The sequence below is a fragment of the Toxotes jaculatrix genome, chromosome 23 (assembly GCF_017976425.1).
Source record: "Toxotes jaculatrix isolate fToxJac2 chromosome 23, fToxJac2.pri, whole genome shotgun sequence".
NCBI classification, from domain to species: domain Eukaryota; kingdom Metazoa; phylum Chordata; class Actinopteri; family Toxotidae; genus Toxotes; species Toxotes jaculatrix.
This window is the reverse complement of record NC_054416.1, coordinates 507,501-535,000: the sequence shown is the minus strand read 5'-3', so window position 1 is coordinate 535,000 and position 27,500 is coordinate 507,501. Positions and strand designations below refer to the sequence as shown.

General features: G+C 47.5%; 3 protein-coding genes, 1 long non-coding RNA gene and 1 pseudogene across 10 annotated transcripts in view; 4 read left to right on the top strand and 1 right to left on the bottom strand.

Annotated features, from left to right (window-relative positions):
• Nucleotides 1-959, top strand: part of kif1c (kinesin family member 1C) — a 19,594-nt gene extending 18,635 nt beyond the window's left edge. For all 5 annotated transcript variants that reach the window (XM_041031581.1, XM_041031578.1, XM_041031580.1 and 2 more), the window contains one exon: nucleotides 1-959. This exon is cut by the window's left edge and continues 2,632 nt beyond it. The gene's annotated coding sequence lies outside the window, so the exon portion shown is untranslated.
• A 6,036-nt stretch (nucleotides 960-6,995) lies between these two features.
• On the bottom strand, nucleotides 6,996-9,412 carry LOC121177407 (putative butyrophilin subfamily 2 member A3). Of its 2 annotated transcripts, XM_041031739.1 has the most exons (4): nucleotides 9,186-9,412; nucleotides 8,943-9,103; nucleotides 7,833-8,192; nucleotides 6,996-7,622 (listed from the first exon to the last, which is right to left on the bottom strand). In XM_041031739.1, exons 2-4 carry the CDS (start codon nucleotides 9,007-9,009, stop codon nucleotides 7,396-7,398), a joined length of 654 nt encoding a protein of 217 aa, XP_040887673.1. In that variant the 5' UTR covers nucleotides 9,010-9,103; nucleotides 9,186-9,412; the 3' UTR covers nucleotides 6,996-7,395. The 2 variants fall into 2 exon arrangements, with proteins under 2 accessions (XP_040887673.1, XP_040887674.1); XM_041031740.1 differs by having other exon boundaries at nucleotides 8,943-9,412.
• A 939-nt stretch (nucleotides 9,413-10,351) lies between these two features.
• Nucleotides 10,352-12,712, top strand: LOC121177397 (low affinity immunoglobulin gamma Fc region receptor II-like). Of its 2 annotated transcripts, none has more exons than XM_041031728.1 (6): nucleotides 10,352-10,497; nucleotides 11,081-11,116; nucleotides 11,567-11,830; nucleotides 11,910-12,155; nucleotides 12,231-12,417; nucleotides 12,456-12,521. In XM_041031728.1, exons 1-6 carry the CDS (start codon nucleotides 10,467-10,469, stop codon nucleotides 12,475-12,477), a joined length of 786 nt encoding a protein of 261 aa, XP_040887662.1. In that variant the 5' UTR covers nucleotides 10,352-10,466; the 3' UTR covers nucleotides 12,478-12,521. The 2 variants fall into 2 exon arrangements, with proteins under 2 accessions (XP_040887662.1, XP_040887661.1); XM_041031727.1 differs by having other exon boundaries at nucleotides 10,359-10,497; nucleotides 12,231-12,386; nucleotides 12,502-12,712.
• A 460-nt stretch (nucleotides 12,713-13,172) lies between these two features.
• LOC121177379 lies at nucleotides 13,173-19,050 on the top strand (annotated as a pseudogene).
• Nucleotides 19,051-25,308: 6,258 nt separating this feature from the next.
• LOC121177418 lies at nucleotides 25,309-26,070 on the top strand. Its single transcript, XR_005893245.1, has 3 exons — nucleotides 25,309-25,562; nucleotides 25,647-25,746; nucleotides 25,875-26,070. It is a non-coding gene; the product is annotated as an uncharacterized LOC121177418 (long non-coding RNA).
• Nucleotides 26,071-27,500: the final 1,430 nt, after the last annotated feature.

The following is a 27,500-nucleotide window of genomic DNA, read 5'->3' as shown; positions in this document are numbered from 1 at the left end:
CTGACGACACGTTTACCGTCAGGAGTCAGCAGCACTGCCTAAAGCCTGCCCACACAGAGCAAGGCATTGTGGGAGATGACGAGTGGAGCGTTTTTGTGCTCCGTGACTTTCAGACCTTTCCACAAAGAGGTCAGAACCAACCAATGGGAGCGCTCCCTCCGGCCGTCAGCCGGTCAGGGAGTCGCCACGATGATGATGACAAAAACAGAACTGATTGTGATTGGCCTGAGAATCATGACATCAGCAGGATGTTCCACCTTGTTTTGCTCTGCTGTCTCTGGTATTGACCAATCACAGGACAATCTTGATAACCTGCTGCCACCGCTGGGCATGATGGGAAACGATGTTTCTGTTTAAAGTTTTTTCTTTTTCTGTTTTGTTTGTTTCAGTTTCCAGCTTTAGCGTCTGATTGGCTGTTTTCTTTTTTATTTCCTTTGTGAATCCGTTTGCTTCCTGTCCTGAGTATTTTAACCCCGCCTACATGTTCGACTTCTGCTCTATGATGTCATCATGTCATCATCACTATTATTAATATAATATAAAGTTCTAAGTGTCATTAATATTGGGTTCTTGTGGATGCTGCTAAAGGGATCTTTGCCCTCATGCAACTGCCTGAGAGTGTGCGCGTGTGTGTCTTTGTGTGTGTGTGCGCGTGTGCGCGCGTGTGTGTGCGTGTCTTTGTGTGTGCGCGTGTGTCTTTGTGTGTGTGTGTGTCTTTGTGTGTGTGTGTGTGTGTGTGTCTTTGTGTGTACGCGTGTGTCTTTGTGTGTGTGTGTGTGTGTGTGTCTTTGTGTGTGTGTGTGTGTGTGTGTGTGTGTGTGTGTGTGTGTTTCCTGGTTCATTTAGAATCATAATCTAAAGATAGTTTTACTTTATAAATCTGTTTCTCTTCTAATCGTCTGTTTAATTTTGTTGTTTTGGAGGTTAGAGGAGGAGGGGGAGGGGCCTGAAGGGGGGGGCTGCTGTGAGAATGGGGAGGGGCCTGGGGTGTGGGGGGAACTCCTCACTGACTGGCTCCGCCCATTCCCTACACCTCTGTGCCAGTCACAACCTTGGAATCTGTGACATCACCGCATGATCAGTACTGTGGAACACGGATATGGACATGATGACATCACGGCCTGACCCTCCTCCGATTGGCTCAGAGCCCCTCTGTTGTTTTTCTGTCTGTGTTGAGTTGTTGTGTCTGTTGTTGTTGTTGTTGTATCAGGAACCAAACTCAGGCTCTACCTGCAGACAACAGGATGGCAATAAACTGTCAACAAGAATGAGAACGAAACACGACTCACTTCCTGCTTTACCTGCTTTCCCTCCACACGCTACGGTGGCTGAGGAGGCTCAAAGTGCTGTGTCACTTTAACAGCCTGCGACAAACACTGGAGAAAACTCAGATCCTTTATTTAAAGTGAAAACACAACGATGAAATCAGACTCGAACAGATCAGCTGAAACTCAAAGGTCAAAGGTCAACAAACATCAACTTTCAAATTCAGCACATTTAGCACTGACTCAGCAGCAGCGACGAACACGAAACAACGCGTGAGTTTCTGAGTGAGCTTCCACTTCCTGTGAGACAGGAAGCTTCGAACATTCAGATCACTGAAAAACATGAGTCAACAAAAATTCTGATAAAGTTTAAGTTTGTTCCTTTATCATCCCTCAACAAGGAAATGACTCAGCATTTTACCCACACCAAGTGAACACAACACACACACACACAAAGCATGCACTACATGGGGCAGGACTCTGGGGCAGGGGGCTGCCCACTCTGACCCCAGGGAGCTGGGGTGAATTGGTGCCTTGCTCGGGCGTGGGGTGGGGCGTGGGGGGGGCGTTTGTGCCTGGTCGAGGGATCGAACCGACGACTCTCTGATCTCAGGCCAGTGTCTTTACTGTAAAGTGAAGAGAAAACAGAAACATGCTGAGTCAGATATCAACAGACGCAGCTGAACTCAGAGTCTTATCAAACTTCCTGCCTCAGCAGCTGTCAATCAAACCCCCCAGATCCTCTGGTGTCCTGAGTGTCTCGTCCCTCTTCAGTCTTAGTTTGTCCTCAGACTGACGGAGACGTCTCTCAGGAGCTGATGGTCTTTTTCATAATGCAGCTCTTCCTCCTTCTCCTCTTCCTCTTGTCTCACGTTACCATGGTTACAGCAGTGGCCGGTTGCCACAGCGACAGGGACAAGGACCACCGGCCCAGGGAGAACTGCACGGCGGCCGGCTTCAGCAGCGCCCCGGCGGGATTCGAACCCACAACCAAGGTAAAACCACGAAACGACCACAGGTCAACACGAAGCTGATGTTTGGGAAACCAAGGTCAGGTGACAGGTGAATTATTAACTGTTCAGGCCGGAGCAGGTCACAGACATTCATCCGTCATCTGTAAATAACAAACATGGAAACTTAATAAACTAAATGTTTCATGTCTCATTTCACTTTGAATAACCAGTCAGACTTCATGCCCCGCCCCCCACACTGCAGGCTCACCTGCTGCACCTGTGCTACACTTTGAAATGCAGCGTGATCAGATGTGATGGCGTGTTACATGTGGGTGAACTGAAGTTTTTAACTTTAAAATGTGAGGAACTTTTCTCAACCCTGATTGGATGAAGTGTTTGACTGACAGGTGGAGACCACAGCGGAGACACACACACTTCCTGTTTGTGGCTGATAAGACGACGTTATGACAAGAAACCCTGACAGCTCTAAATGTCTTCTGCTGTTCTGTCTCTTAGGTTCTGTTGTTTCCCAGGAACCTGTTCCCCAGTCTGTCCTGGTCCTCCTTCCAGATGTTTCCAGAGATCTATGAGATCGACCTCACGGGCAACAAGGTGTGAATCTGAATCACACGTGAAATCACCTCTAACCCTGGATCAGTAACGTTAGAGACAGCTGGACAGTGTGAAACCACAGGTCCTTCATTCCAAAAGGTTTCATGACTCTTTGTGTCTCCAGGTTCCGGAGGTGACCCCCAGCGCCGCTCCGATCCTGCCCACCCTCAGTGTCCTCCGGCTGGGGTCGAACCGTCTGACGTCCCTCTCTGACGGCTCCTTCTCTGCCTGTCCCGCTCTGACCGAACTCTACCTGGACAACAACAGCATCGTCTCCCTGAGCGACCACGCCTTCTCTGGACTCCACGCACTGGAGGTGTGTTAGCATGTTAGCATGTGTTAGCATATGCAACACAGTGACCCCTGTGATTGACAGATGCACCTGAAGGCAGCTTGTTAGGAAGCTAATGTCATGCTGTCACCTTCTAGATCCTGGACCTGTCGTCCAATCACATCAAGGTGCTTCCCGAGCTCATGCTCCGCCCCCTTCCAGCCATAGAAACAATCCTCCTGGAGAATAACAAGGTGGGAGAACAAACAGCGAGCGCCTCTGAACACTGGTTTGGACAGTTCTGTTGTTTAAAGCTGCACGACATCATTTCAGATCAGAGTGATGCCGGATGATTGGTTCAGCATGAAGGAGGAGGTGCCGTACCTCTACCTCTCAGCCAATCCCTGGGCCTGCTCCTGCTCCCTTGATTACCTGCGCAGATACCTCGACGACTACGAGCTCAACATCTACGTGCGGGATGGCCCGCTGATCCAGAGCGACGCAGAGAGCGTGGTGAGTACGACCGAGGGAGCTTGACACGTTTCCAGTAACGCCTTGTTGGTCACACCCACAGGTGCAGGTGTTCCCCTCCACCTTCAGGTGTGACCGTTAGGAGCAGTGAGAAACAGTTCCAGCTGTGGATGTGGTCGAGCTGGAACAGGATCTGAAACGCAGACTGGTTTGTTCAGACTGTGACTCGTTGTGCGATCGTCTGTTCACAGGTGTGTGACTCTCCTCCGTGGCTTCAGGGTAAACCTGTACTGAAACTGGAGGAATCTGATCTGTGTTCACCTTCAGGTCCGACAGGTGACTCCTACCAGCCACCGGTTACTGACTCTCCCACTGAAACCCCCACTGCTGCCGGCACGTCTCCTCCTCCTCCTGCTCCTGCTCCTGTTTCTCCTCCTCCTGCTGTTTCTCCTTCTCCTCCTCCTCTTCCTCCTGCTCCTGCTCCCGTTTCTCCTCCTCCTGCTTCTCCTCCTACGTCTCCCCCTCCTCCTGCTCCCATTTCTCCTCCTCCTGCTGTTTCTCCTTCTCCTCCTCCTCCTGCTTCTCCTCCTCCTCCTCCTCCCCCTCCTGCTTCTTCTCCTCCTCCTCCTCCTCCTCCTCCTGTTTCTTCTCCTCCTCCTGCTTCTCCCCCTCCTCCTCCTCCTGCTTCTTCTCCTCCTCCTCCTGTTTCTTCTCCTCCTCCTCCTCCCCCTCCTGTTTCTTCTCCTCCTCCTGCTCCTGCTTCTCTTTCTCCCACAGAGCACCACGGAGTGGTCACATGGTCGTGGTTCCACACCTTCACCAGTTTCGTTGAATGGTCAGAGTCAGGGTCCAGAGTGGGCGGGTCGTCTGTCACTCCTCCCTCTCTTCCTGCTGTCAGACCCTCAGCCGAGCGTCCCGCCTACATGACGACTGCCCCGCCCACAAAACCTGGGACGACCGAACTCCTTCCTCCGACTGTAACATCAACACTGAAACTCCGAGTCGTCACAACACCGCCCACCACCGAGGGAACAACCACGCCGGGCCCCTCGTGGGCGATCAGCGTGGCCTCTGGCGGGCAGCGGCGAGGTCGACCTGGAGCCGTCGGAGCTGTGGGCGTGTTCTGTCTTTGGCTTTTTGCAGCGTGCGTCCTGCTGTGTGCGGCGGCGGCGGCGTGCACAGTGGCGACTCTGGCGAGGTTGGTGGTTTGGTACAGGAAGGTTTACCAGCCGCTGAGCGAGGCTCTGACGAGGAGGCGAGGAGACAGTGAGGGTGTGAGGCTGTTAACGTACAGGAGGAGGCGAGAGAAGGAGGTGGCAGGAGGAGTGACGGCGCTGTATCGCTCCGTTCTGTTCATCCACAGAGAGGGAGGGGGAGAAGCTATGGAGAGGGAAGATGGAGAGAGGGAAGGTGAGGGGGGAGGAGAAGGAGGGAGAGAAAGACTCCTTGTCACTCTGGAGCCGACAGGAGGAGGAGGAGGGAGGGAGGAGAGAGGAGTGTACAGGAAGACGCTGTACCGCCTGTTAAGCAAAGAGGAGGAGGTCGAGGGATGGAGGGATGTGATGGAGGAGTGTCGGGTCTCTGCAGAAGATGGAGGGAGGAGTGAAGGTGGAGGAGCAGTTTCCAGGAAGCGATACAGTGTGATTCTGAGGGAAGAGAGGGGGGAGGAGGGGGGAGGGAGGGAGGAGCTGGACTGGGTGGTTGGTGGGTGGGAGGTAAAAAGTGGAGGAGAGGAGGGAGGGAGGGGGGAGGAGCCCAGGAGCTGCTGGGGAGAGTGGCTGACATACTACTTACCCAGCATGCCCTGGGGGGTGAACGTGCCTCCTGTGTGGGGGGGGGGCATGTTGATGGATTTTCAGTCGTCAGACGATGACATCACCGTTGTTTCCCGCTCATACTCACCGTAGCTGTGGTCACATGTACACGTGTTTCAGTAACTTCTGTAATTAAACATGTGAAGTGCAGGTGTGTCTCTGTGTCTCTGTCCCTCTGTGTCTCCGTCCCTCTGTGGACTAACATCAGTCACAGTCTCAGGTTCAAACTCACAGACTGAAGAATTCATGATGAATCATCATGAACCTGAACGTAAACACAGACTCTGACTCTGAGGTCAGAACCAGGTCTTCGCAGCTGGTCCTGGTCTTCACAGCTGGTCCTGGTCTTCACAGCTGGTCCTGGTCTTCACATCTTGTCCTGGTCTTCGCAGCTCGTCCAGGTCTTCACAGTTTCCTGTTCCGGTTAAAGTCGCGACGTCTCTGTGAGCTGAACTGAAAACCTCTGAGTCTGTTCTTATCAAAGTCACATCAGCCTACGTCCAAAAACATGGACTGTCCCTTTAAAAGTCCACACAGCCAGCTGTCCCAGTCTCACGACACTGGGACAAGGTTTTGAATGGTCTCTGAAGTCCAGGTGTGACAGGTCGACCTGCAGCAGTTTTTTTAACGTTTAACGGACTGAGAACAGAATCAGCTGGTGAACTCCCAGTTAAACTGGTCAAACTGGGAGGTGACTAACAATCAGACTCCAGTTTAAACAGGCCTCACTCTCCCTGTTCACTTAATGAGTCCACATCTGACCAGTCTAACTCTGGGGGTCCTGGATCCAGGTGTTAGACTTTAAAGGTTTTTCCATAAACAGCTGCAGAGTATCGGGGTGTGTGTGTGTGTGAGGACAGAGTCTGAACACTGTGATGATCCTTCACACCAGCAGGTGGCAGCACCTGAGCCTGAACCACAGCTCCTGTGTAACCAGTCCTGCTCACTGTCTCAGTGGACTCTGTCCAGTCAGTGGTGTGGATGGAGGGTTGGTGCAGTGATGAGAGACGTCCAGCAGGTGGCAGCACAGGAGCTGGACGTTGTCCAACAGCAGATCTTTATCGTCACTGCAGAGAAAAACACATTAAGACAGAGCAGCTGAAGCATGTGTTCACACACACACACACACAGAGTTGTGTTTAAATGAAGTAGACTGTGATGAACCAGCCTCAGATCCTCTGAAGTCTCTGATCCAGACTCTGACCTCAGACCCTGGACTCAGATCCGTTCCACAGCATCTGGTTCAGGTCACAGAGGAACAGTCTGCTCTGAGTCCACATCACTTCCTGAGTCAGACTGAGAACAGAGGGGGAGGCGCGGCTTCATTGGAACCTCCTCCATCTTGTCGGCGTTCGGCCATTTTGTTTATCAAAGCCACAGAATCACTTTCACTTCTCAGTAACACAGTTGGACAAAGTGTCCACGCCTCCTTCAGGTCTCACTGACTGTGATCTGGATTGTCTTTGTCCTACCAGCAGGACTCTGCTGGGTGTGTTGCAGTGTGTTGTTCAGCTGGTGTTGTGTTGTGCTTTCTGTGGAACTGGTTCAGCAGGATTCCAGCTGAGATCAGACGTGTATCAACAGGATCAAACACACCGAGTCCAGCAGATACAACACAAACACACTTTATTCAACTCTTTGCTTCATTAACACGTCCTTCATTCTCATATAAATCCACATGGACTCAGACACTGTTTGACTTTGTGGTGCCTTGTTGCTGATAGCTCAGCTTCACACAGGCGTCTTCTAACTGTTGCAGTGCTCACAGGAAACTTTAGACCTTCTCTGATTTCCCTGGAGCTGATCGTTGGCTGAGTCTTTGCCGTTCTGACTGTTCTTTGATCCATTTAAATGGTTTACATCTATTCAGATTTAAGACAGTTAAACAGCTTCGTCCTCTAAGACGTCTGTCTCTGTGACAGTGGGACAGGAGACACTGGTCTGTCTGCAACACACAGAGGACAAAGAGCTTCACTCAGATCAAAGTGATGTAAACATTCAGTCCGTCCTCACACAGCCTCAGTGGGAGGTTGGTATGAACTCTGCTCTGTGGATCCTTTATGTTTTCTGTAGAACATGAAACCAACAACAACAACAACAACAACAATCAGACCAACAACTGGCAGAGCAGCTCCCAGTGCAACATGTCTATCCTTGTTCCCTCCATCCTTGCTTCCTCCATCCTTGCTTCCTCCATCCTTGTTCCCTCCATCCTCCCTGTGTCCAGCTGTGGGACCTGCAGAGCAGAACCAGGTGTGAGGTATCAGCTGTCAGGTAGGTGAAGACTGAAGAACAGAACAGAATCTATTTCCTCTGCTGCTCTTTGATCTCATCACTCACACCAGCTGTTTTCACAAAGTCTCATCAGCAACATCTGTATGAAACATCAACAACCAGAGAGCAGCTGCACCTGAACCTCACCTGAGTCTGGACTCTGTGAACTCACCTGAGACTTCAACCTTCAGGTAGATGATCTTGATGGGCTTAGTGCCAAGGACGGATCTCTTCCTGTTGTTTGTTTTTCTCTGGACAATGTGACACTCGTATTTTCCACCATCTTCATCGGTCACATTCTTCAGAACCAAAGACACGTCTCCATTATTCATCTGTTCGTCCTGCAGCTCGACTCGGTTCTTAAAGGATTCATGCTGTTTGTCTGGATAATACAGATCATCTCGGTACAATAAGACATAATGTTCTGATCCCAGGTCAGATCTGATCCACTCCACAGCTAAGATGTTCTTGTTATTTGGAGCCTGACATGGCAGGATGGCAGTCTGTCCAGGAGAAACTGAGACTGTTTGTTCTGAAGCAGAAAAAAAACAGAGCAGAGAAGTTAAAGGTCAAAGTTCAACTGACTGCTGCACATCAGCCAATCAGAGTGAGGGGGTGGAGTCAAAGAGGGGCTACTGGTCTCTGACCAACAGTTCACTGAGAGACCTGAATATTCAGAGAGAAGCTGTAAAGTGAGTCCAGCTGCTGTAACAACGAGAGAGCTGTGTCTCTAAGGCTGCTGCCCCAGTGCATGCTGGGAGGGGTTTTCCCTCCACACCCTGACTCTACAACAGGAAGTCAGTGACTGAGCTGTGACGCAGTTTATATTTGGCTGATGTTGAGATTAAGCTGCTGAAATCATTGATACCATAGTTTGAATGTGAGTCCACTGAAGACTGAGGACACACAGGGACACACAGGGGACACACACAGGGACACACAGAGACACACAGGGGACACACACAGCAACACACAGAGACACACAGGGGACACACACAGGGACACACAGAGACACAGAGACACACACAGGAACACACACAGGGACACACAGAGACACACAGGGACACACACAGGAACACACACAGGGACAGACAAGGACACACAACATCCACTAATAACGTGATGAGTTAAAGTGTGAGTGAAGTCAAAGATCTGACCAATCAGAGAACAAAGTCCAACAAATGATTCAGAAACACAATCTGCCACAACAACTGAGCTCAGTGTCAATGTCCCACGACTAACTCTGTCAAAAGAGGACGAGGTGTGTTCACGTGCAGCTCACCTTCAGAGGCAGACACCAGGTAACAGACTGAGAGAAGAGTCCACACGGACACAGACACAGCAGCCATGTTTGTCCTCGACTGCTCCCTTTAGTCCAACAGATGATGAGAAATGTCCCAAAGTTCTAAGACAAGATCAGATGAAGCTTTATGAGTCTCACAATAGGAAAATGACATCTGTCTCAGCAGCAAAGAGACAGATTCAGGAAGCAGAAAAAAAAATTTAAAATCAAATTTAAAAAAAGACGTAAAGAAAAGTTCTTCAGCTGCTGGGACATTACTGAAGGACAGTCCCCGACTGAGACAGACGGACTGAGCTGGACTGAGTCTGAGTCTGAGTCTGACAGGGTGGAGCTTCAGCTTCGCCTTCGGTCTAAGTTTCGGTTCAGGTTCAGGCGGATCGTGGACAGCTGGACTCTGAGTGTCCCCCGTTCATCCAGACCCAGTGAGACAGTTTGGACTGATTTCATAAGGACACCGTGTGATGGAGGAAAACTTTGTCCACATAAATCAAATAAAACTCGGTGAAGACGAAGGACGGCGACTCGTCTGCGCATGCGCCGTCTCTGCAGCGCTTCGTGTAAATCACGTGACCTTTTTCCTGTAAATGAACTGAGTCCATTTACTCTGCGTCAGGTTTCAGCTGTTTGTTCCACGTTCATCTGACTGTGACTCTTCAGATCCAAACATCAGCGTCTCATCTCATCCCTGCTGTGACTCCTCACTCTGCACCAATAACACACAGCTCATCCTGACCAGGTCTGTCAATCAGACACAGATCAATAATCTTTCAATCAAAGATTCAAATCTGGACTCTTCATCACTGAGCTGCAGAAATATCAGAGTATTAAATGTCTGTCACAAAACCAGAGAACCAGGAAAGAAAAAGAGAGAGAGAAACTGTCCTGAGTTTGAATAAAACCAAAAACACTCACCTGATCTTTACATACAGTCAGGAAGGAGTGGCAGGGAGGGGGAGGGGCGGAGCATTCATGGCTGTGTGTCTTCAGGTGTGTACAGCAGGTGTTCAGACAGTGGGTGATGAGATGTTTTCATGAGCCTCAGCTGAAATAAACAAAGAAAGAAATAAAACGAGGTTAAAGTTCAGGTGGAGGAAAAATCTCCATCTAAAAGTGAAGAAACATCAACAGCTGATGGAAACTTCTACACTGATTTCACTGTTTCAGTGGAGAACATCAGCAGTTAGTGACACTTTGTCTATAACCAACAACTGAGCTCAGAGTTCAGCTGAGCTGCGTTTAACCTCAGTCACCTGCAGACGTCTTCACTGAGACGTCCTGGGCAGAAATAAAGACAGTTTTTTTCAAATGATGAAGGTGGTGTTTATCAGAGCCAGGGCCTGTGTGCTGTGAGACAGGGACAGAAGACAGGCTGTCCCCTGTCCTGCTGTGCTGATCTGTGCTGCAGCCTGTGCAGAGTCAAACCACAGAGCAGCAGCAGCAGGTGTGGTTTCACTGCTCTGACTGAGACGTTCAGTGTCTGAGTTCACATCACGACGTGGGACGATGGCACCAACATGTCTTCAGTGTCTGATCTGTAAGTACCACCTGTTCTGTCCAGGTCTCAGTAATGGATGTAACATGTTGACAGATGTTTGGGTTCAGAGACGAGTGAAGGTGAGACGCAGGATAAGGTGACATCAGAAAGATCACAGGTTTAAATTCACAGGGTCACAGGTTTGAACAGGAAGTGAAAGACGTTACAGATTTTACTTCAACAACCTTTAACACAGCTGATCAGAGGGAAATGATTTTCCTGCTCAGCTCAGAGGAGGAGACGTCAGACAGTTTATTCACCTGCATTAATCCACCAACAGCTGATGATCCACCGTCCACAGGTGGCTGCAGCCTGAGCTGCTGCTGAAGACGTCCACCATCAGTTTGTCTCTGCGTATTCAAACACAACTTTACTGAGCACAACAGTTTCTCATTAACAATTCAGAATGTAGACGGTCTGTTCTTCACAATGATGATGATGATGATGAGGAGGAGGAGGAGGATGATGAGGATGAGGAGGAGGAGGAGGATGATGAGGATGAGGAGGAGGAGGAGGAGGAGGATGTGACTCACACTGTGTCTGAACCACAAACCTAAAACCAGCCTGTGTCGTCTCTCTGCAGCTCTGATCCTTCTGCTGTGCTGCTCCACTCACCAAGGTCAGTGAACTTTCACAGTCTGAGACTCTTCATCGTCCTCACTGAGACTCAGACTCTTCATCGTCCTCACTGGGACTCAGCTCATACTCAGCATTCACAGAAACCTGCTGTGTTGTATGGACGTGATGCTTCACTGTCTCAGCTCCACACATCAACCAATGAGGATTTAGTCTCTGAGTCAATGACCTGTTTTTGTCCTTTTTCCGTCCTCACAGAAATTTAAAAAGAATATTTAACCAATCAGAAGTTTCCTCAGCTAAATGTGTCAGAGCTGATGTGTGTTGAGCTGCAGTTCCTCTAATGTCCAGTAGATGCTGCTGTGATCAGACTGTGACTGTCCTGAAGTCAACAGGAAAACACCCAACCTGTCTACAAACACACAGAGGACACGTGTTTTTGTGCGTCCTTCTTTCCGTCATTCAGTGTTTCCTGAACCTCTCTGTCCTGCAGCTCGTCTGACGCTGAGTCCCAGCAGCTCTCAGCTGTTCAGGGGACAGTCTGTCTCTCTGAGCTGTGAGGAGGACGACAGCTCAGCTGGATGGACACTGAAGAGGAACACAACCAATCGACAGCTGGTTGATTGTGGAGCTGGGTGGGGGAAACCAGCTGGTTCCTCCTGTACCATCAGCTACGTCGTCTCATTGGACAGTGGAGTTTACTGGTGTGAGTCCAGTGAGGGAGAAACCAGTAAGAGCATCAACATCACTGTCACTGGTAAGATCAGCCTGTGGAGTTAGTCTTGATGAAGCTGTGTGTAAATGGATGAAATGCTGTAGTTTGTCTCTGTGTTCAGATGGACCAGTGATCCTGCAGAGTCCTGTCCTCCCTGTGATGGACGGACATGATGTCTCTCTGCTCTGTAAAACACACAGCGCTCCCTCCGACCTCCCAGCTGATTTCTATAAAGACGGCTCCTTCATCAGGACCGAGCCCACGGGTCACATGACCATCCTCCGTGTTTCCAGGTCTGATGAAGGCTCCTACAGCTGTAAGGTCAGAGGTCATGGAGAGTCTCCACCCAGCTGGATCACTGTCACAGGTCAGGAGCTTCACTTTGACTTCACCACTCATTTCATCCACGTATTCACCTGACCAGGTGGGATTCTCTCTGCAGGTGCAGCCTCAGCCCCTGTGACCTCTGCCTCAGCCCCGCCCCTTAGCTCCGCCCCCCTCCAGCTTGTCCTCAGACTGCTCTGCCACCTGGTGGTGTTCTTTCCGTACTTCGTCTCCACCCTCCTCATGGTGTCTTTATATCGACACAGACCCACAGGTAACACTGAGTCACTGTCCTCACAGATCAATCAATCAGTGAAATATTCCTCAGCCTCTCTGTTGTTGCTGTATTTGATTCTGTTTATTAACTGAACATTTGAATCCTCTGACAGGAAGTGACCTCTGCGTCTCCATGGCAACAGCACCACCCACCCAGGCTGAGCAGGGTTCGGCTGAGGATGATGATGAGGTTGTGGTGGTCTCCACCCAGCATCACTTCAGACTCAGAGTCAGTGAGAAGATGAAATAATCAGCTGATCACAACATTTACAGCGTCCTGTCATTTGTTAAGGTTTCAATAAAGTTTAGTGTGTTTGAATCCTCCTGGAACAGAGTGAGACCTCTGTGTGCGTGCGTGCGTGCGTGTGTGTGTCTGTGTGTGTGTGTGTGTGTCTGTGTGTGTGTGTCCTCTGCTGCTCTTTGATCTCTTCACTCTCAGCAGCTGTAACTGTAAATGAACTGAGTCCATTTACTCTGCGTCAGTTTTCAGCTGTTTGTTCCACATTCATCTGTAACACAGTGATGTAACCTGATGGATCAGCTGACCTCAGTCTGTGGCGGAGGTTGTGTGTCTGTTGTGTGAAGCACAGACTGAGACATGTACCCTCAGTACAAACTGTCCCTCACCGTCCTTCCTCTGGACAGACGTCAACATGAGTTTGTGACATTGTCTTCACCGTCCCTCACAAGTTCATCCAGTCTGAATTCCCACTGTTACCAGTTCAACCATCAGCCTGAGGAGAGGATGATGATCTGAGTGCTGCAGGCTAACAGCTCCCCCTGCTGGTCCTCTGAGTCTCTCACTCAGAGTGAATCTGACTGCAGCAGGTTTCACTCACTTTGCTCCACAGTGTCGATAAAATGCTGAATATATTTGTTCACTGATGAAACCGTGATGAAACCGTGGGCTGATGAAACCACAGGAAACTTTCTGTCCCCTCAGCTGCTGAGCAGAGACCTGTCCGAGGACAGAGTACGAACTTTTCCATCAGAGCTGCAGGACAAAAGTCAGCTTCACCTCAGACAGAATCATGTTGTTCAATGTTTGAAGAAATCAACAGTTAAATGTCCATTTTCTTTTTGAATCTTCATTTTGACTGAGGGGGGACAGCAGAGACAGGTCAGGAAGTGAGGGACAGGTCCTCAGAGGGACAGAGGGCGTTCTGGGCGTGCTCTGTGACGCTGTCCTTTCCTGGGTCTTTGGATCTGAATTCAGTTTGTTCAGCTCAGTTTTCAGTCTCTTGTGTTTTTCCTCAGCTTCTCTCGTACAGTGTCAGCGTCTGTCGTCAGGTTTCTGGGACATTTTATTTCGTCACTCGTGTCTTACACAGTCACACTGTTTTAGTCAGAGGCCACTGTCTTTCTACTAAAAGGAGAGAAAACCACAGAGTCAGAGACGCAGAGGAAGAGGACGGGCTGTGCTCAGTGCCACTGAGACGGAATCCAAAGAGCTGATCACGAGTCAGTGAGCAGGACAATGAAGGACACGTCTCTGCAATGTCTGCTCTGTAAGTACAGAAGGACTTTCTGTTTTAACCTTTCACAGCTGCTGGGTCAAGAAGAACCGAGTCAGGCAGAGTCCAGGTCCAGAACCTGAGGACGAGCTTCAGGTCCAAAGACTGTGAGGTGGACGCTGAAGTTAAACCTCTGTTAGCATCGTCTCTGACTGTCCAGCTGCAGGACTCAGAGTCCACATGCAGGTCCTCAGGGTTAAACTGTGACCGTCCATTCTTCTGCTTTATGTCTCTGGCAGCAGAGTGAAGCTCCTACACAGAGCTACAGGCTGGAGTCAGAGCTCAGAGCTGATCCCAGGTCAGTGCTCTGATCAGTAACATAGATCCACAGGAGGCAGAGCAGACCTGGGTCTGATGAGGCTCATCACAATCAAACATCAGGCAGAGACCAGAGGAGAGAACATGTTAGAGACAGATCAGAGGTTTACTGTCCCCCAGGTCTGTGTGTGTCTCTGCTGTGTCTGTGCTGTGTGTCTGCTGTGTGTCTGCTGTGTCTCTGCTGTGTCTCTGTTGTGTGTCTGCTGTGTCTCTGCTGTGTGTCTGCTGTGTCTCTGTTGTGTGTCTGCTGTATCTCTGCTGTGTGTCTCTTGTGTCTCTGCTGTGTCTCTGCTGTGTGTCTGTTGTGTCTCTGCTGTGTCTCTGCTGTGTGTCTGTTGTGTCTCTGCTGTGTCTCTGCTGTGTCTCTGCTGTGTGTCTGTTATGTCTCTGTTGTGTGTCTGTTGTGTCTCTGCTGTGTGTCTGTTGTGTCTCTGCTGTGTCTCTGCTGTGTGTCTGTTGTGTCTCTGCTGTGTCTCTGCTGTGTGTCTGTTATGTCTCTGCTGTGTCTCTGCTGTGTGTCTGTTGTGTGTCTGTTATGTGTCTGTGTGTCTCTGCTGTGTCTCTGTTGTGTCTCTGCTGTGTCTCTGCTGTGTGTCTGCTGTGTCTCTGCTGTGTGTCTGTTGTGTCTCTGCTGTGTGTCTGTTGTGTCTCTGCTGTGTCTCTGCTGTGTGTCTGCTGTGTGTCTCTGCTGTGTCTCTGCTGTGTGTCTGCTGTGTCTCTGCTGTGTGTCTGCTGTGTGTCTGCTGTGTCTCTGCTGTGTCTTTGCTGTGTCTCTGCTGTGTCTCTGCTGTGTGTCTGCTGTGTGTCTCTGCTGTGTGTCTGCTGTGTCTCTGCTGTGTCTCTGCTGTGTGTCTGTTGTGTCTCTGCTGTGTCTCTGCTGTGTCTCTGCTGTGTGTCTGCTGTGTGTCTCTGCTGTGTGTCTGCTGTGTCTCTGCTGTGTGTCTGCTGTGTGTCTGCTGTGTCTCTGCTGTGTCTTTGCTGTGTGTCTGCTGTGTCTCACCTGTGTGTCTCTGTTGTGTGTCTGTGAAATGACCTGACACTGATCTTTGTGTTGTCGTCCCTCTGCAGCTCTGATCCCTCTGCTGTGCTGCTCCACACACCAAGGTCAGTGAACTGCCTCAGTCCCAGTATGAGACTCTGAGCTCAGCACATTAACATTATTAACATAATATTAAAAGGTTACAGCTCTGTTTCATGTTCCCCTGCAGCTCGTCTGACGCTGAGTCCCAGCAGCTCTCAGCTGTGAGGAGGACAGTCTGTCTCTCTGAGCTGTGAGGAGGACGACAGCTCAGCTGGATGGACACTGAGGAGGAACACAACCAAACGACAGAGGAGTCAGTGTGGTGGAGGAGAAGATGGGTGGGGAGAAGGAGCTGGTTCCTCCTGTAACATCAGCTACGTCGTCTCATTGGACAGTGGAGTTTACTGGTGTGAGTCCAGAGAGGGAGAAACCAGTAAGAGCATCAACATCACTGTCACTGGTAAGATCAGCCTGTGGAGTTAGTCTTGATGAAGCTGTGTGTAAATGGATGAAATGCTGTAGTTTGTCTCTGTGTTCAGATGGACCAGTGATCCTGCAGAGTCCTGTCCTCCCTGTGATGGACGGACATGATGTCTCTCTGCTCTGTAAAACACAGAGCGCTCCCTCCGACCTCCCAGCTGATTTCTATAAAGACGGCTCCTTCATCAGGACCGAGCCCACGGGTCACATGACCATCCTCCGTGTTTCCAGGTCTGATGAAGGCTCCTACAGCTGTAAGGTCAGGGGTCATGGAGAGTCTCCACCCAGCTGGATCACCGTCACAGGTCAGAGGTCAGAGGTCAAAGACTGTCAGTCTCTGTTTGATGTGTGATGTCATTGGACGGAGATGATGACATCACTCACAGATCTCAGATCAGATTGTTGGAACCAAACACATCATTCACCTTCATGTGTCTGATCTGAGGAATGATGTCGGACCATCAGACACATGAACACATGAACAATCAGCTGCAGCTTCTCAGGTTCATCTCACTTCTGTTTGTTCACTGTAGAGAAGAACACCACACCTGGACCTACAACCACCACACCTGGACCTACAACCACCACACCTGGACCTACAACCACCACACCTGGATCTACAACCACCACACCTGGACCTACAACCACCACACCTGGATCTACAACCACCACACCTGGTTCCTCCATACCTGGCCTCATTGTGCCTATTTCATCTGTCTGTGGTCTGCTTGTACTGGTGTTACTGGTTCTACTGGTTCTACTGGTGAGGAGATGTGTTCAGAGGAAACCTGAAGGTGAGACACAGTTTTTCAAAGCAGGTTTTGTTTTTACCTGTTAATAGAAGTTGTGTTAAACATGTTTGTTTGTTGTTTGTTGTACAGCTCAGGATCACTGCACTAAATCTGCTGCTTGTTTTATTTATTTCCTGTTTCAGCTGCAGTGAGTTTGTTTCAGTCACACGTCTCTGATCAGCTTTGTCTGATGAAAGTTTGCTTTTTCTTTTTGCTTCTTTTCAACTGATGAAGTGAAACAGGGAGAAGATGACATCAGAGATGACATCAGAGATGACATCAGAGATGACATCACATACAGTGACGTGAAAATATTGCATCACCAGCAACAGCCAATCAGACGGAGCAGAGGTAGCAGTTTGTTTTGTTCTCTGTGTGTGTGTGAGGACATTCTTACAGAGTGAGGACATTCTTACAGAGTGAGGACATCTTGTCCTGTCTCCACTTCTCTTGGTTTCAGAGTTAAAGTTGAATCAGATTTATCTCAGTGAGTCCTGAGATGTGATGCAGTTCTGTGAGCGTCTTCAGTCCCTGAGCTTTCACAGTGTATTCAGTCTGTGCACAGTGTGTGTTGGACTGTCTGTCCTGTGGTGAGTGTGTTAACAGAAGCTAACAGCTCTGTGGTCGTCCAGTTTTCTGTTTGTGATAAAAACTCTTCAGCTGCAGGTGGATGTGTCTCACTGCAGGACTGATATTACAACAAAGTCCACAGTTTGGATTTGACCTGGTCAGAGTCACAGTCTGTTTGCAGTGTGTGTGACTCCCTGACACGTTTGGCCTGTGGCAAACACATCAGGGTGTGTATTTTCATTGTGTGTATTTTCGTTGTGTGTGTTCTCTCTTGCAGAGACTGATCCTGCTGCAGTCTACTCAGGGGTGAAAACACCAGAGGACGTCAGTTATGGACAAATAGTCTTCAAAGACATGAAATCAGAGACCAGAGGTACGGCTGCTCTTCTTTGTCTCCATCATGGTCCAACACCGGGACAAGAGTCCACCGCCTCGTCCTGTGAGGCTCTGCTTTCAGCTCAGTGCTAACATGCAGTTTAGTCTGATACAGTCTCTCATGAGTGAATGAATCAGTGACTGGATTTTCCTTTGGTATCACCCAGTTTACATGATGAATATCTGAACAAACCAGAATCCTAATATATTGATTTATCAGAGAATTCATTGATTCATGTGTAAAGATTTTTAACTTTAGTGACATAAAAAGAAAACGAGGAGTTTTTTAATAAAAGTTTGATTTGAAGCAGGATCTGAGAGAGGAGGGCGAGTCAGGCCGAAGGCTCTGCTGTGTGTTCTCTGCAGCTCACACTGACCTCAGCTGATGGTTTCCTGATAGTGTGTAGATGGTGTGACAGTGTGTGACAGTGTGTGACAGTGTGTTTGTGTTTTGCTCTTTGTGGTGAAATATGTCATCGTCCAGTTTCCTGTTTCTGATCAGCATCTTCCTCTGAGCTCATTCACAGTCAAACTTTCTGACATTCAGGAAGTTTCAGGTTTTTCTGTCGAATTTGTTTAATAATCACATGAACTCACTCCTTTACTTTCCATATTTATTAACATTTCCATCCAGTTTAATCTCAGTATTTACATTAAAATGTCGCAGTGTGACGTGTTGATGAGTCGACATGTTCATCCTGTGACTCTGCAGGTTCAGTGATCTGTTGTGTAAGGTCACATGACTCTGCAGTAATGTGATGTGTATTTTCTCAGCAGTGAGAACAGAGGACGTCAGTGATGGACAAATCGTCATCAGACCAAAGGACACCAGAGGTAAAGCTGCTCTTCATGTTGGACACTCTCAGGCTAGCAGCCGTCGTGCTAAGCTAACCTGACACATCGCTGTCCCATGTTGGACACTCTTGATGAGACGAATGACCTGGTAAAGGATGTTAGGGATGTACCTGGACACGACACAGAGACAAAGAATCATCGTCTGTGAAGTCTGATTTCAGCTCATCCTGCAGACGTAGTTAGACTCAGCGTCTCCTACAACATGTGTGCTGTTGTTGTTTGTTGTTGTTGTTGTGTATTGAGTGTTGTTGTTCAATTACTGTCTCATTATTTCAACTGTGTTTTTATTCAGCGTGTCCATCAGAGCCAGAGACTGTCTACTCTTCACTGAGGTAGACCTGTCCACCTGCACACCTGTCCACCTCTCCACCTGCACACCTGTCCACCTGCACACCTGCGCGCCTGTCCACCTGTCCACCTGTCCGCTGCCATCCTCCTGCTGGCCTGTAACTGTGCACCACAGCCGCTCACACCAGACTTCATTCATTTTTTAAACAGTTTTACATGTTGTGTGTTTGTGCAGCAACAGACAAACAAATCAAAGTTAGTTAAAAAATGTTTTTCAGTGTAAAATCAGTGAAAAGAAAAAAACAACTTTAGTTCAAACACTGTTTGTTATTCTCAGAGTTTCAGGACGGTGAAACACCAACATGCTGCTTGTTGTGTCAGATTTGAACTTTAGCTGTTATTCATGCTTTTTGGTTCCTGCAGCACTGATCAATAAACTCTGGTCTCATTACTTGCGTTCCTCATGTGGTTCTGTGGGTTTCACGAAGCTGTGAGATGGAAAATGTCACGTGTGTCGTGTGGTTGTGGCTAACCCATCCACACCTCTCCATCCAGCATTCAACAGCGGCAGGTTATTAACAGCAGCAGCTCAGTTCAGTGGCTGGAAACTGAAAAACACAAAAAAGGAAGTGAAACAAAAATCTATTTTATAAAATGTTTCATGCAAAAGTTGTTCAGAGGACGTCTTCATCAGGTTTCCTGCTGATACTGAGTCAGACCCACAGACACACTCAGTCCACTCTGATGGAGCAGCTGTTACACACTGATGCTCCTTCCATCACAAATGATCTTTGGTTTAGTTCAGACGCACAAACCGACAATAGACAAGTTTTATTCTGTTGTAAAGTTAATCAGAAATTTAAAAACATTCAGATGTAAAATAAAATAAATCTTTGTTTAAAGCAGCTGCACGTGTTTTAAAACACTGATGGTGCCGTCTCCATGGCAACAGCAGCACCCACCCAGGTTGAGCAGGGGTCGGCTGAGGATGATGATGAGGTTGTGGGGTGGTCTCCACCCAGCATCACTCCAGAGTCAGAGTCAGTGAGAAGATGAAATAATCAGCTGATCACAACATTTACAGCGTCCTGTCATTTGTTAAGGTTTCAATAAAGTTTAGTGTGTTTGAATCCTCCTGGAACAGAGTGAGACCTGTGTGTGTGCGTGCAGCAGGTATGTGAAGAGCTCACACAAAAGGGGGGCGGAGTATGTGTTGCCCCGCCCCCTCATGGTCAGGTGCAGCCACAAACCAATTAGAATTAGACTCCCGCGCGGGAAAACTTTTAAAAGCTGTGTTTCCGCAGACGCTCGGTTTACACCTGCAGAGAAACCACGCAGAGCACCAGCACTCTGCCGGAGCTCAGTCCAGGCACCGGACATTTGTGTTCGGGGAAAGTTTTACCTTTTCCTTCAACGCGCCACAGCGCGCGACTGCCGAGCGTGTGACGTCAGACGCCAATGAAACCGCGTGGGTGCCGGACTGAAGTTAAACCCCGAACCTGACAGAGCCGGAGAGACCGAGACGGCGCAGACACCGGGTCCGGGTTCAGAAGGAGCTCGCTCAGGTCAGTGACGCCATCACCGTCATCACCGCCAGGTGAGCGCGTCTCCACGCTGGCTCACCTGGGCCTGTACCCAGGACATGCGGCTGTAACCCAGCTTCACTGACCCTAACCCTTAGAGGCAGATAACATCACTGCTCCATCATCAGAGCTCAGGTAGATCTGACTACAGCCACCTGAGTTTGACTGTTCACGGTGAGACAGGTGAGACAGGTGAGACAGGTGGAGTCTGGTTCTGAGCTGTAAATTAAAAACTAAACACGGTCCAGGCTTCAGTGCCTCGGTCCTCCAGAGGACTCTCCAGCTCAGGAGCCGGGCCTCGGTCATATGAAAAAACACAGTAGGAGTTAGCTTGGTGTAGCACACCAAGCTAACCCGTACTGTGTTAGCTAACCCGTACTGTGTTAGCTTGGTGTAGCGCACCTGTAAAAGGTGGCCCGCCGCCATAACCCTGAGAGCCCAGGCTTAAACCTGAAGTTATCCGGCTAACCACAGATACTGCCTCGGGTCTGGACTCAGACTAACTGACTCGTCTCTTTAACAGAGAAGCGGCTCCTCTGGGGAAGACGGCCGGAGGAGGACAGAGGCGTCGGATCGACCTCGTCCAGATTCACGTGGAGCTGAAACTAATCCAGACAGGTCAGTGACACCTGCTGAGGCAGCTACTAGTTAGCTTAAAGTTAGCATCATAATGAGAGCAGCCAGGTAGAGCTGGTCGGTGTCCAAACTCTCACACCGTCAAACCTCCACGTTAGCCCGGTGCACGTTATTACCGTGACCTGGGTTTCCGTTAAAATCTGTCGGTATTTTCTAACCCGCCGGTCAGAATGTCAGGTGGAAATATTCCCTACAAGCACAATCAGAATTTTGAGTCAAAGACATTACAGGTGAGGACCAGGCTGCAGCTACAGCCGCTCACAGACGCCACCAGTGCGCAACAAGACCCCGCCGCTTCTCCGTGATTCTGGAGGATCTCATCAGAGATTTCAGCCAAATCTACCGTGAGCGGGTAAACTGGCCCAGGTAGCTCCCGTGACAGGTAGCTCCTGTGACAGGTAGCTCCCGTGATGTCCGTCTGCAGTGTCAGCACAGAGAGGTGTCTCTGCAGATTTTCATTCAGCTGCTGCAGCCTGTGGACAGTTCACTGCAGCAAAGATGCATTAAAAAGCCTGAAACATGTCAAAGGATCTTTTAATATGAATTCATAGTTTTATTGTGTGAAAACGCACATAGCGAACTGACTTTTTATTTCCAGTTGGCAGCACGCGCGTTAGTAAACAGGTGTGAGCCAGTGCAGATGTTTTATCTGAGAATCCTTTCTTTATATTCCTGTTCACAGAGGGAATCAGCTGGCGGCCGAAACGTTTCAATACAAACACTCTGACACGCTCAGGCTCATAGATCCTGCTGATCATTTATCATTTTAAGCTCAATAAATTCAGATAATACAAAATAAAAACATTTGTACTTTGAAAAATGATGAACGTGAGGCTCGAGCATGAGGCTCGTGAGGCTCAGACGGTGTCAGCAGTCTGTCTGTGGCTGCACCGTTCACTGACTGAACGGACGGTCAGTGCGACCAGCCATCTCTCTCTCTCCCTCTCTCCCTCCCTCTCTCTCCCTCTCCCTCTCTCTCTCTCTCCCTCTCTCTCTCCCTCTCTCTCTCTCTTCCCGCGCTGTCACGTGAGGATGTGACGTTCATAAACTTTATCAAACGTCTCCAAAGTAAAACATATGTTATGATAAGTACTACTGCAGAAAGACTGGAAATTCACCCACACAGCATTAAATAAATGGGCGATTCTGCCAAAAGAGTGACATTTCTGTCCCCAGCATATTATTGTATATTAAATGTATAAACACAAGTAATAATATAATACAAATTATATTTTATTATTATACAAAACACCGTCCACATGAATCATTGTAGAAATTGTAAATATATATTTTTTAAATATTTTCAAAAGGCATCTAAAACACTGATACATAGCATTTCTTGCCTGTCCCCACAGCCAAACGCTACACTTTACCATAATGCATCATGAACAAAATCCTTCCAAAATCTTTTTTTTTTTTTTTTTTTTTTGCATTTAAGTGTGACTCCATATTCTATCTACACTTGTAAAACAAGTTTTACAAAAACGTCATTATATTTTGATTAAAATTCACATTTTAGTGCTGTCCCCAGGTTTTCAGTCATTGCTGTTACCCAAACACATTTCCCCCTCTGAAAATTTGGAACATTCCACCAGTGACAGGTTCTGCAGGAAGTCACATCATTTGGGTCTTCTGCAAGTCATGGGAAGACCAAAACTAAGTTATCTCATTTATTTTTCCTTAAATGTAATGATATATTGGCTGTGTCAGAGACAGTCAATCTAAAAACTCAGTCCTGTTACCTAAATTATCTCTAAGAAAATATTTGTTAATATCAAAAGTAAAATATTCGGTTAAATCTTAAGAATGTGCTCAAGCTACTAGCATAGATGCTAAGTGGCTAGATTTCACAAAATTGCTAATTTTATGCAAAAAACTCATTGCTGTTACCCTCAATGCTGTTACTCAAATAATTATTATTAATATTAATAATAATATTATTAATAATAATAATATTAATAATAAAAATAATAACAATAATAATAATAATAATAATAATAATAATAATAATAAATATTATGTTCTTCATGTAGCTCAGTAGTGCAATGGGTTTGACACAATAAACAGATAACACATACTCACATAACGCACTCACATACTCGTTCCTGTTACCAAATGTTTTTTTCTGATTATTCTGATTTTGTCATAAATATTAGTATTTTCATCATGTAACCAACCATTTCTTCTACATTAACTCTTTTTCTAAGGGAAAACAATTTATGTGGTTGATATTCTTTTAAACATTGTTTTAAAATGGCATTTGAGTTTTGGTAACAGCAGAGAAAAAAATGCAATTTTAATAAACTTTCAAAAGTTGCAATAAATTAAATAAAGTAGCCTGAGATTGACCAGTACTCATTTTGAATGAGTAAATGTGTATATTACTAAATTCTATATTGAAATGGAATGAAAAATGAAGTTTAATTTTGAAGAGTTACAACGAGCAAATTGCACTCTTTTGGCGGAATGACCCAAATGCTGTTTAATATTTAATCCATATCTCTTATAGGCTGTAAGCGCACTGCATTTTATACTGACGGTACTGAAACTGATACCGCTGCTGTTTATAAGACCCCGTGGTACCTGATTACAACCCCACTGTCAGGTGTGTTCACCTGGTTAGCTCAGGGTAACGTGGTGGAGTAGGTGCTCAGTAAAGAGAGACTGTGTGTGAGAGATAAAATACCACACACACACACCAACCAACATGAACTTCAGTCAGGAAAAGACCAAACCTGAAAACATCAGAGGCTCCAGACTGGAATCACACTAACTCTGTTTTCTTCTTCTTCTTTCAGGTAGATCTACGAAACTGTAAGTCCGCTTTTTCTTTATGCGGTTTGGATGTTCGCCAAACCGTCACTGCCCATCCACCATCCACTGTTTATTTTCCATCCTCATGCCCTTTTTGCTAATTCCATCCTCATGCCCCGTTTGTTATTTTTCATGTTCATGATGTTAATTTTCCATCTTCATGCCCCGTTTGCTAGTTCCGTCCTCATGCCCCGTTTCCTAGTTCCATCCTCATGCCCCGTTTGTTATTTTACATGTTCATGATGTTAATTTTCCATCCTCATGCCCCGTTTGCTAGTTCCATCCTCATGCCCCGTTTGTTATTTTTCATGTTCATGATGTTTATTTTCCATCCTCATGCCCTCTTTGCTAGTTTCATCCTTATGGCCTCTTTGCTAGTTCCATCCTCATGCCCCGTTTGTTATTTTTCATGTTCATGATGTTTATTTTCCATCCTCATACCCTCTTTGCTAGTTCCATCCTTATGCCCCGTTTGCTAGTTCCATCCTCATGCCCCGTTTGTTATTTTTCATGTTCATGCCCTCTTTCCTAGTTCCATCTTCATGCCCTTTTTGCTAGTTCCATCCTCATGCCCTGTTTGTTATTTTTCATGTTCATGATGTTTATTTTCCATCCTCATGCCCTCTTTGCTAGTTCCATCCTCATGCCCCGTTTGTTATTTTTCATGTTCATGATGTTTATTTTCCATTCTCATGCCCTCTTTGCTAGTTCCATCCTCATGCCCCGTTTGTTATTTTTCATGTTCATGATGTTTATTTTCCATCCTCATGCCCTCTTTGCTAGTTCCCTCCTCATCCCCTCTTTGCTAATTCCCTCCTCTTGCCCCGTTTGTTATTTTTCATGTTCATGCCCCATTTACTAGTTACATTCTCATGCCCTGTTTATTATTTTTCATGTTCATGATGTTTATTTTCCATCCTCATGCCCTCTTTGCTAGTTCCATCCTCATGCCCCGTTTGTTATTTTTCATGTTCATGCCCCATTTGCTAGTTCCATCCTCATGCCCCGTTTGTTATTTTTCATGTTCATACCCCATCTCTCCTAATGCTATGCTCTTCCATGACAGGTTTTCCTCAAGTTGTTTAACATGTCTAACATAACCACTCATTTTTCAGGAACATCTACATATCTATAGCTATTTAAAACAGGGCTTTGTAGTGTTTTTTACATGGCAGTCTATTAGACCTTTGGCAGTCCATTAGACCTTTGGCAGTCCATTAGACCTTTGGCAGTCCGTTAAACCTTTGGCAGTCCATTAGACCTTTGGCAGTCCGTCCGTTAGATCGTTGTCCGTCCGTTAGATCGTTGTCCGTCCGTCGTTCATCCATTTTGATGATTTCCTGCCAATTTACATCTGATGAAGACATTTTAATTTCTCCGTCCAAGTTTTCTCCACCTGTCCGCTCGTGATCATTTCATTTATTGTTCGTCCATTTTGATGATTTCCTGCCAATTTACATCTGATGAAGACATTTTAATTTCTCCGCCCAAGATGTCTCCACCTGTCATTTTGATGATTTCCTGCCAATTTACATCTGATGAAGACATTTTAATTTCTCCGCCCAAGATGTCTCCACCTGTCATTTTGATGATTTCCTGCAGATATACAAAGGTATGATCTGTCTCTGTTGGTGATGGGTTTTCTGTGGCCACCGTGCCATGAGGAGATTTCAGTTTCTCCAACATGGCCACCTCCACATCGTGCACACACTGTGTATTGTGTGGGAGGTCTCAGCTGGTGTGCCTTTCTTTCTGTCTGTCTTTTCGTGTCTCTCTATGTGAGTCTGTCTGTCTCTGTGTGGGTCTTTAACCTGTGAAGAAGACGAAGGCCGAGCTGGGCCGTGCTGGGCCGTGCTGGACCGAGTCCTCCCTGATAAAGGCGACGCCACCCCCACCTCTGCGCCATGTGATGGATCTCTGTGGATACTGGTATGTTCTGTCACATACATCATCCACTTCAGCTAAATCTGTCTGTGCGCTGTGTTTATGCTGATTGTTTTTCTTGTTTTTCAGACCCCCCAACACCAGGCAGGACAGTCAGGGACTCTGAGACCAGATCGGAGACTGTGAAGGACAGAGACTTTAGTAGTCTTACTAATTCCATCATACTCAGGTGATCTTCAGCTTAGATTGTCTTGGTGTAGTTTTCAGCCAGTCTCCGATGGACGGGGGGTGGGGTGTCATGTATGGGTGTAGTGGCCCGTTGTGGAATTCATGTCATTGTGCTTTGTGGATGAATAGTTGCAGGCTGCACGAGCCAGACGGTGACGGAGGCTGACGGAGGTTCAGAGGTTTCCTGTGCCAACGGAGGATTCAGTGTGGGACGCTGTGACCCAGAGACGCCGAGTCCCAGAGGAACCCAGTCCCAGAGACGTGTGAAGAAGACGAAGGCCGAGCTGGACCGTGCTGGACCGAGTCCTCCCTGATGAAGGCGACGCCACCCCCACCTCTGCACCATGTGATGGATCTCTGTGGATACTGGTATGTTCTGTCAGATACATCATCCACTTCAGCTAAACCTGTCTGTGCTCTGTGTTTATGCTCATTGATTTTCTTTTTCTGAGACAGATGTCCAACCTTAAGGAAGACTGGAATGTGTCCTGTGACCTGACCTGAGCTCACCAAACCCTGCACCCTGCTCTGACGTCCACACCTCACCTTTGGAAGTTCTGCTCTGCACGTTAGTCTGAGTTTCTGAACAGGTCTGTATGCAGGGTTCCAGCTGAGGGTCTGCCTGGACCGGGACGTCTCAGCTGGTCTGTGTGAGTCTGTGTGGCAAAACTTTATTTCAGGTGGATCTTCAAGTGAGTACATTTTTTTTTTTACTTTCCCTCCCTCCCTCTCCTTCTGTCCCTCCCTCTCCTTCTGTCCCTCCCTCTCCTTCTGTCCTTCCATGATCCATCCTTCCATCACACCTCTGTCCATCTGAGACTGGTTCCAGACTGCTGTGATAGTCCATCGGTAGCAGATTATGAATCCATGTAAAATCAGTTTTGGTTTCTGAGTTTGTTTCTTTTGTTAAGTAAAACCTTTCGTCTCCATGAGTCGGTTGTTTATTCTGCCTCGGACCTGTTAGGGATCAGTGAGTTGCATGTGAGTTTTATGGAGGGATGAAGCCTGGCCTGCTTTTATTATTATTATTATTAGAAACATCATGAGTTAATCTGAACTGTTACAACAATTTTAACAAGTCAAACTTAGAAAATGTGTAAGACAAAAGGAAAAACTTATTCAGTCTTTGGACGTAGTCTCTAAAACAGGAGTGGTTAGTTTTAAGGAAGAAAGAAAAACAAACAGAAGAGGCAGTAAGCATCATCAGGATTTCACTTTCCTGAACCTGATGAATCCAGTTCTGAAGTCCAGTCCAGGACTCAGACCCCACAGAGCCTCCCACTGTCAGATCCTTTTTAATTAAACCTTTCATTTTCATTTCATCATCTGTCTCTAGGCCTAAGACACAAAACTTGCTGAGGTGAGTGTGATTTATGGAGAGTCTGAACTGCATTTGGATGGTCAGAGCACACACACACACACACACACACACACACACACGCCACAAACACCACACAAACACCACACACACACACACATTCAGCTGTTTTGACATTGGCAGGTGTGTAGAGGTGAGACAGGTGACAGGTGTTTAGCCCGATGCAGCACCATCAGTGACTCCCCCTGTAGTGTCTCCAGTGGTAGTTATGTTTTTACCCCCCTCCCTCTGTGGCAGCTGGATTTTCCAGTGTCACTGTGAACACTTGTTTCCTCAGTTGCTTTCTGATGTCGTTGGACAACACGTCTCCAGGACTAGTTGTCTGAGAGACCGTGACCCTGCCTGTAGCCTGTGAACAGTTTGAAGCGATGTAGGAG

Excerpts from the sequence above, each read along its gene's own strand:
- LOC121177397 (XM_041031727.1), top strand. The coding sequence starts at position 10,467 with ATGGCACCAACATGTCTTCAGTGTCTGATCT. Across the intron at positions 11,117-11,566 it reads GTGCTGCTCCACTCACCAAG|CTCGTCTGACGCTGAGTCCC; the intron begins GTCAGTGAACTT and ends TCTGTCCTGCAG. Across the intron at positions 12,156-12,230 it reads CAGCTGGATCACTGTCACAG|GTGCAGCCTCAGCCCCTGTG; the intron begins GTCAGGAGCTTC and ends TTCTCTCTGCAG.
- LOC121177407 (XM_041031740.1), bottom strand. The coding sequence starts at position 9,009 with ATGGCTGCTGTGTCTGTGTCCGTGTGGACTCTTCTCTCAGTCTGTTAC. Across the intron at positions 8,193-8,942 it reads CCTGGTGTCTGCCTCTGAAG|AACAAACAGTCTCAGTTTCT; the intron begins GTGAGCTGCACG and ends TTTCTGCTTCAG. Across the intron at positions 7,623-7,832 it reads CCTGAAGGTTGAAGTCTCAG|GTCCCACAGCTGGACACAGG; the intron begins GTGAGTTCACAG and ends TCTGCTCTGCAG.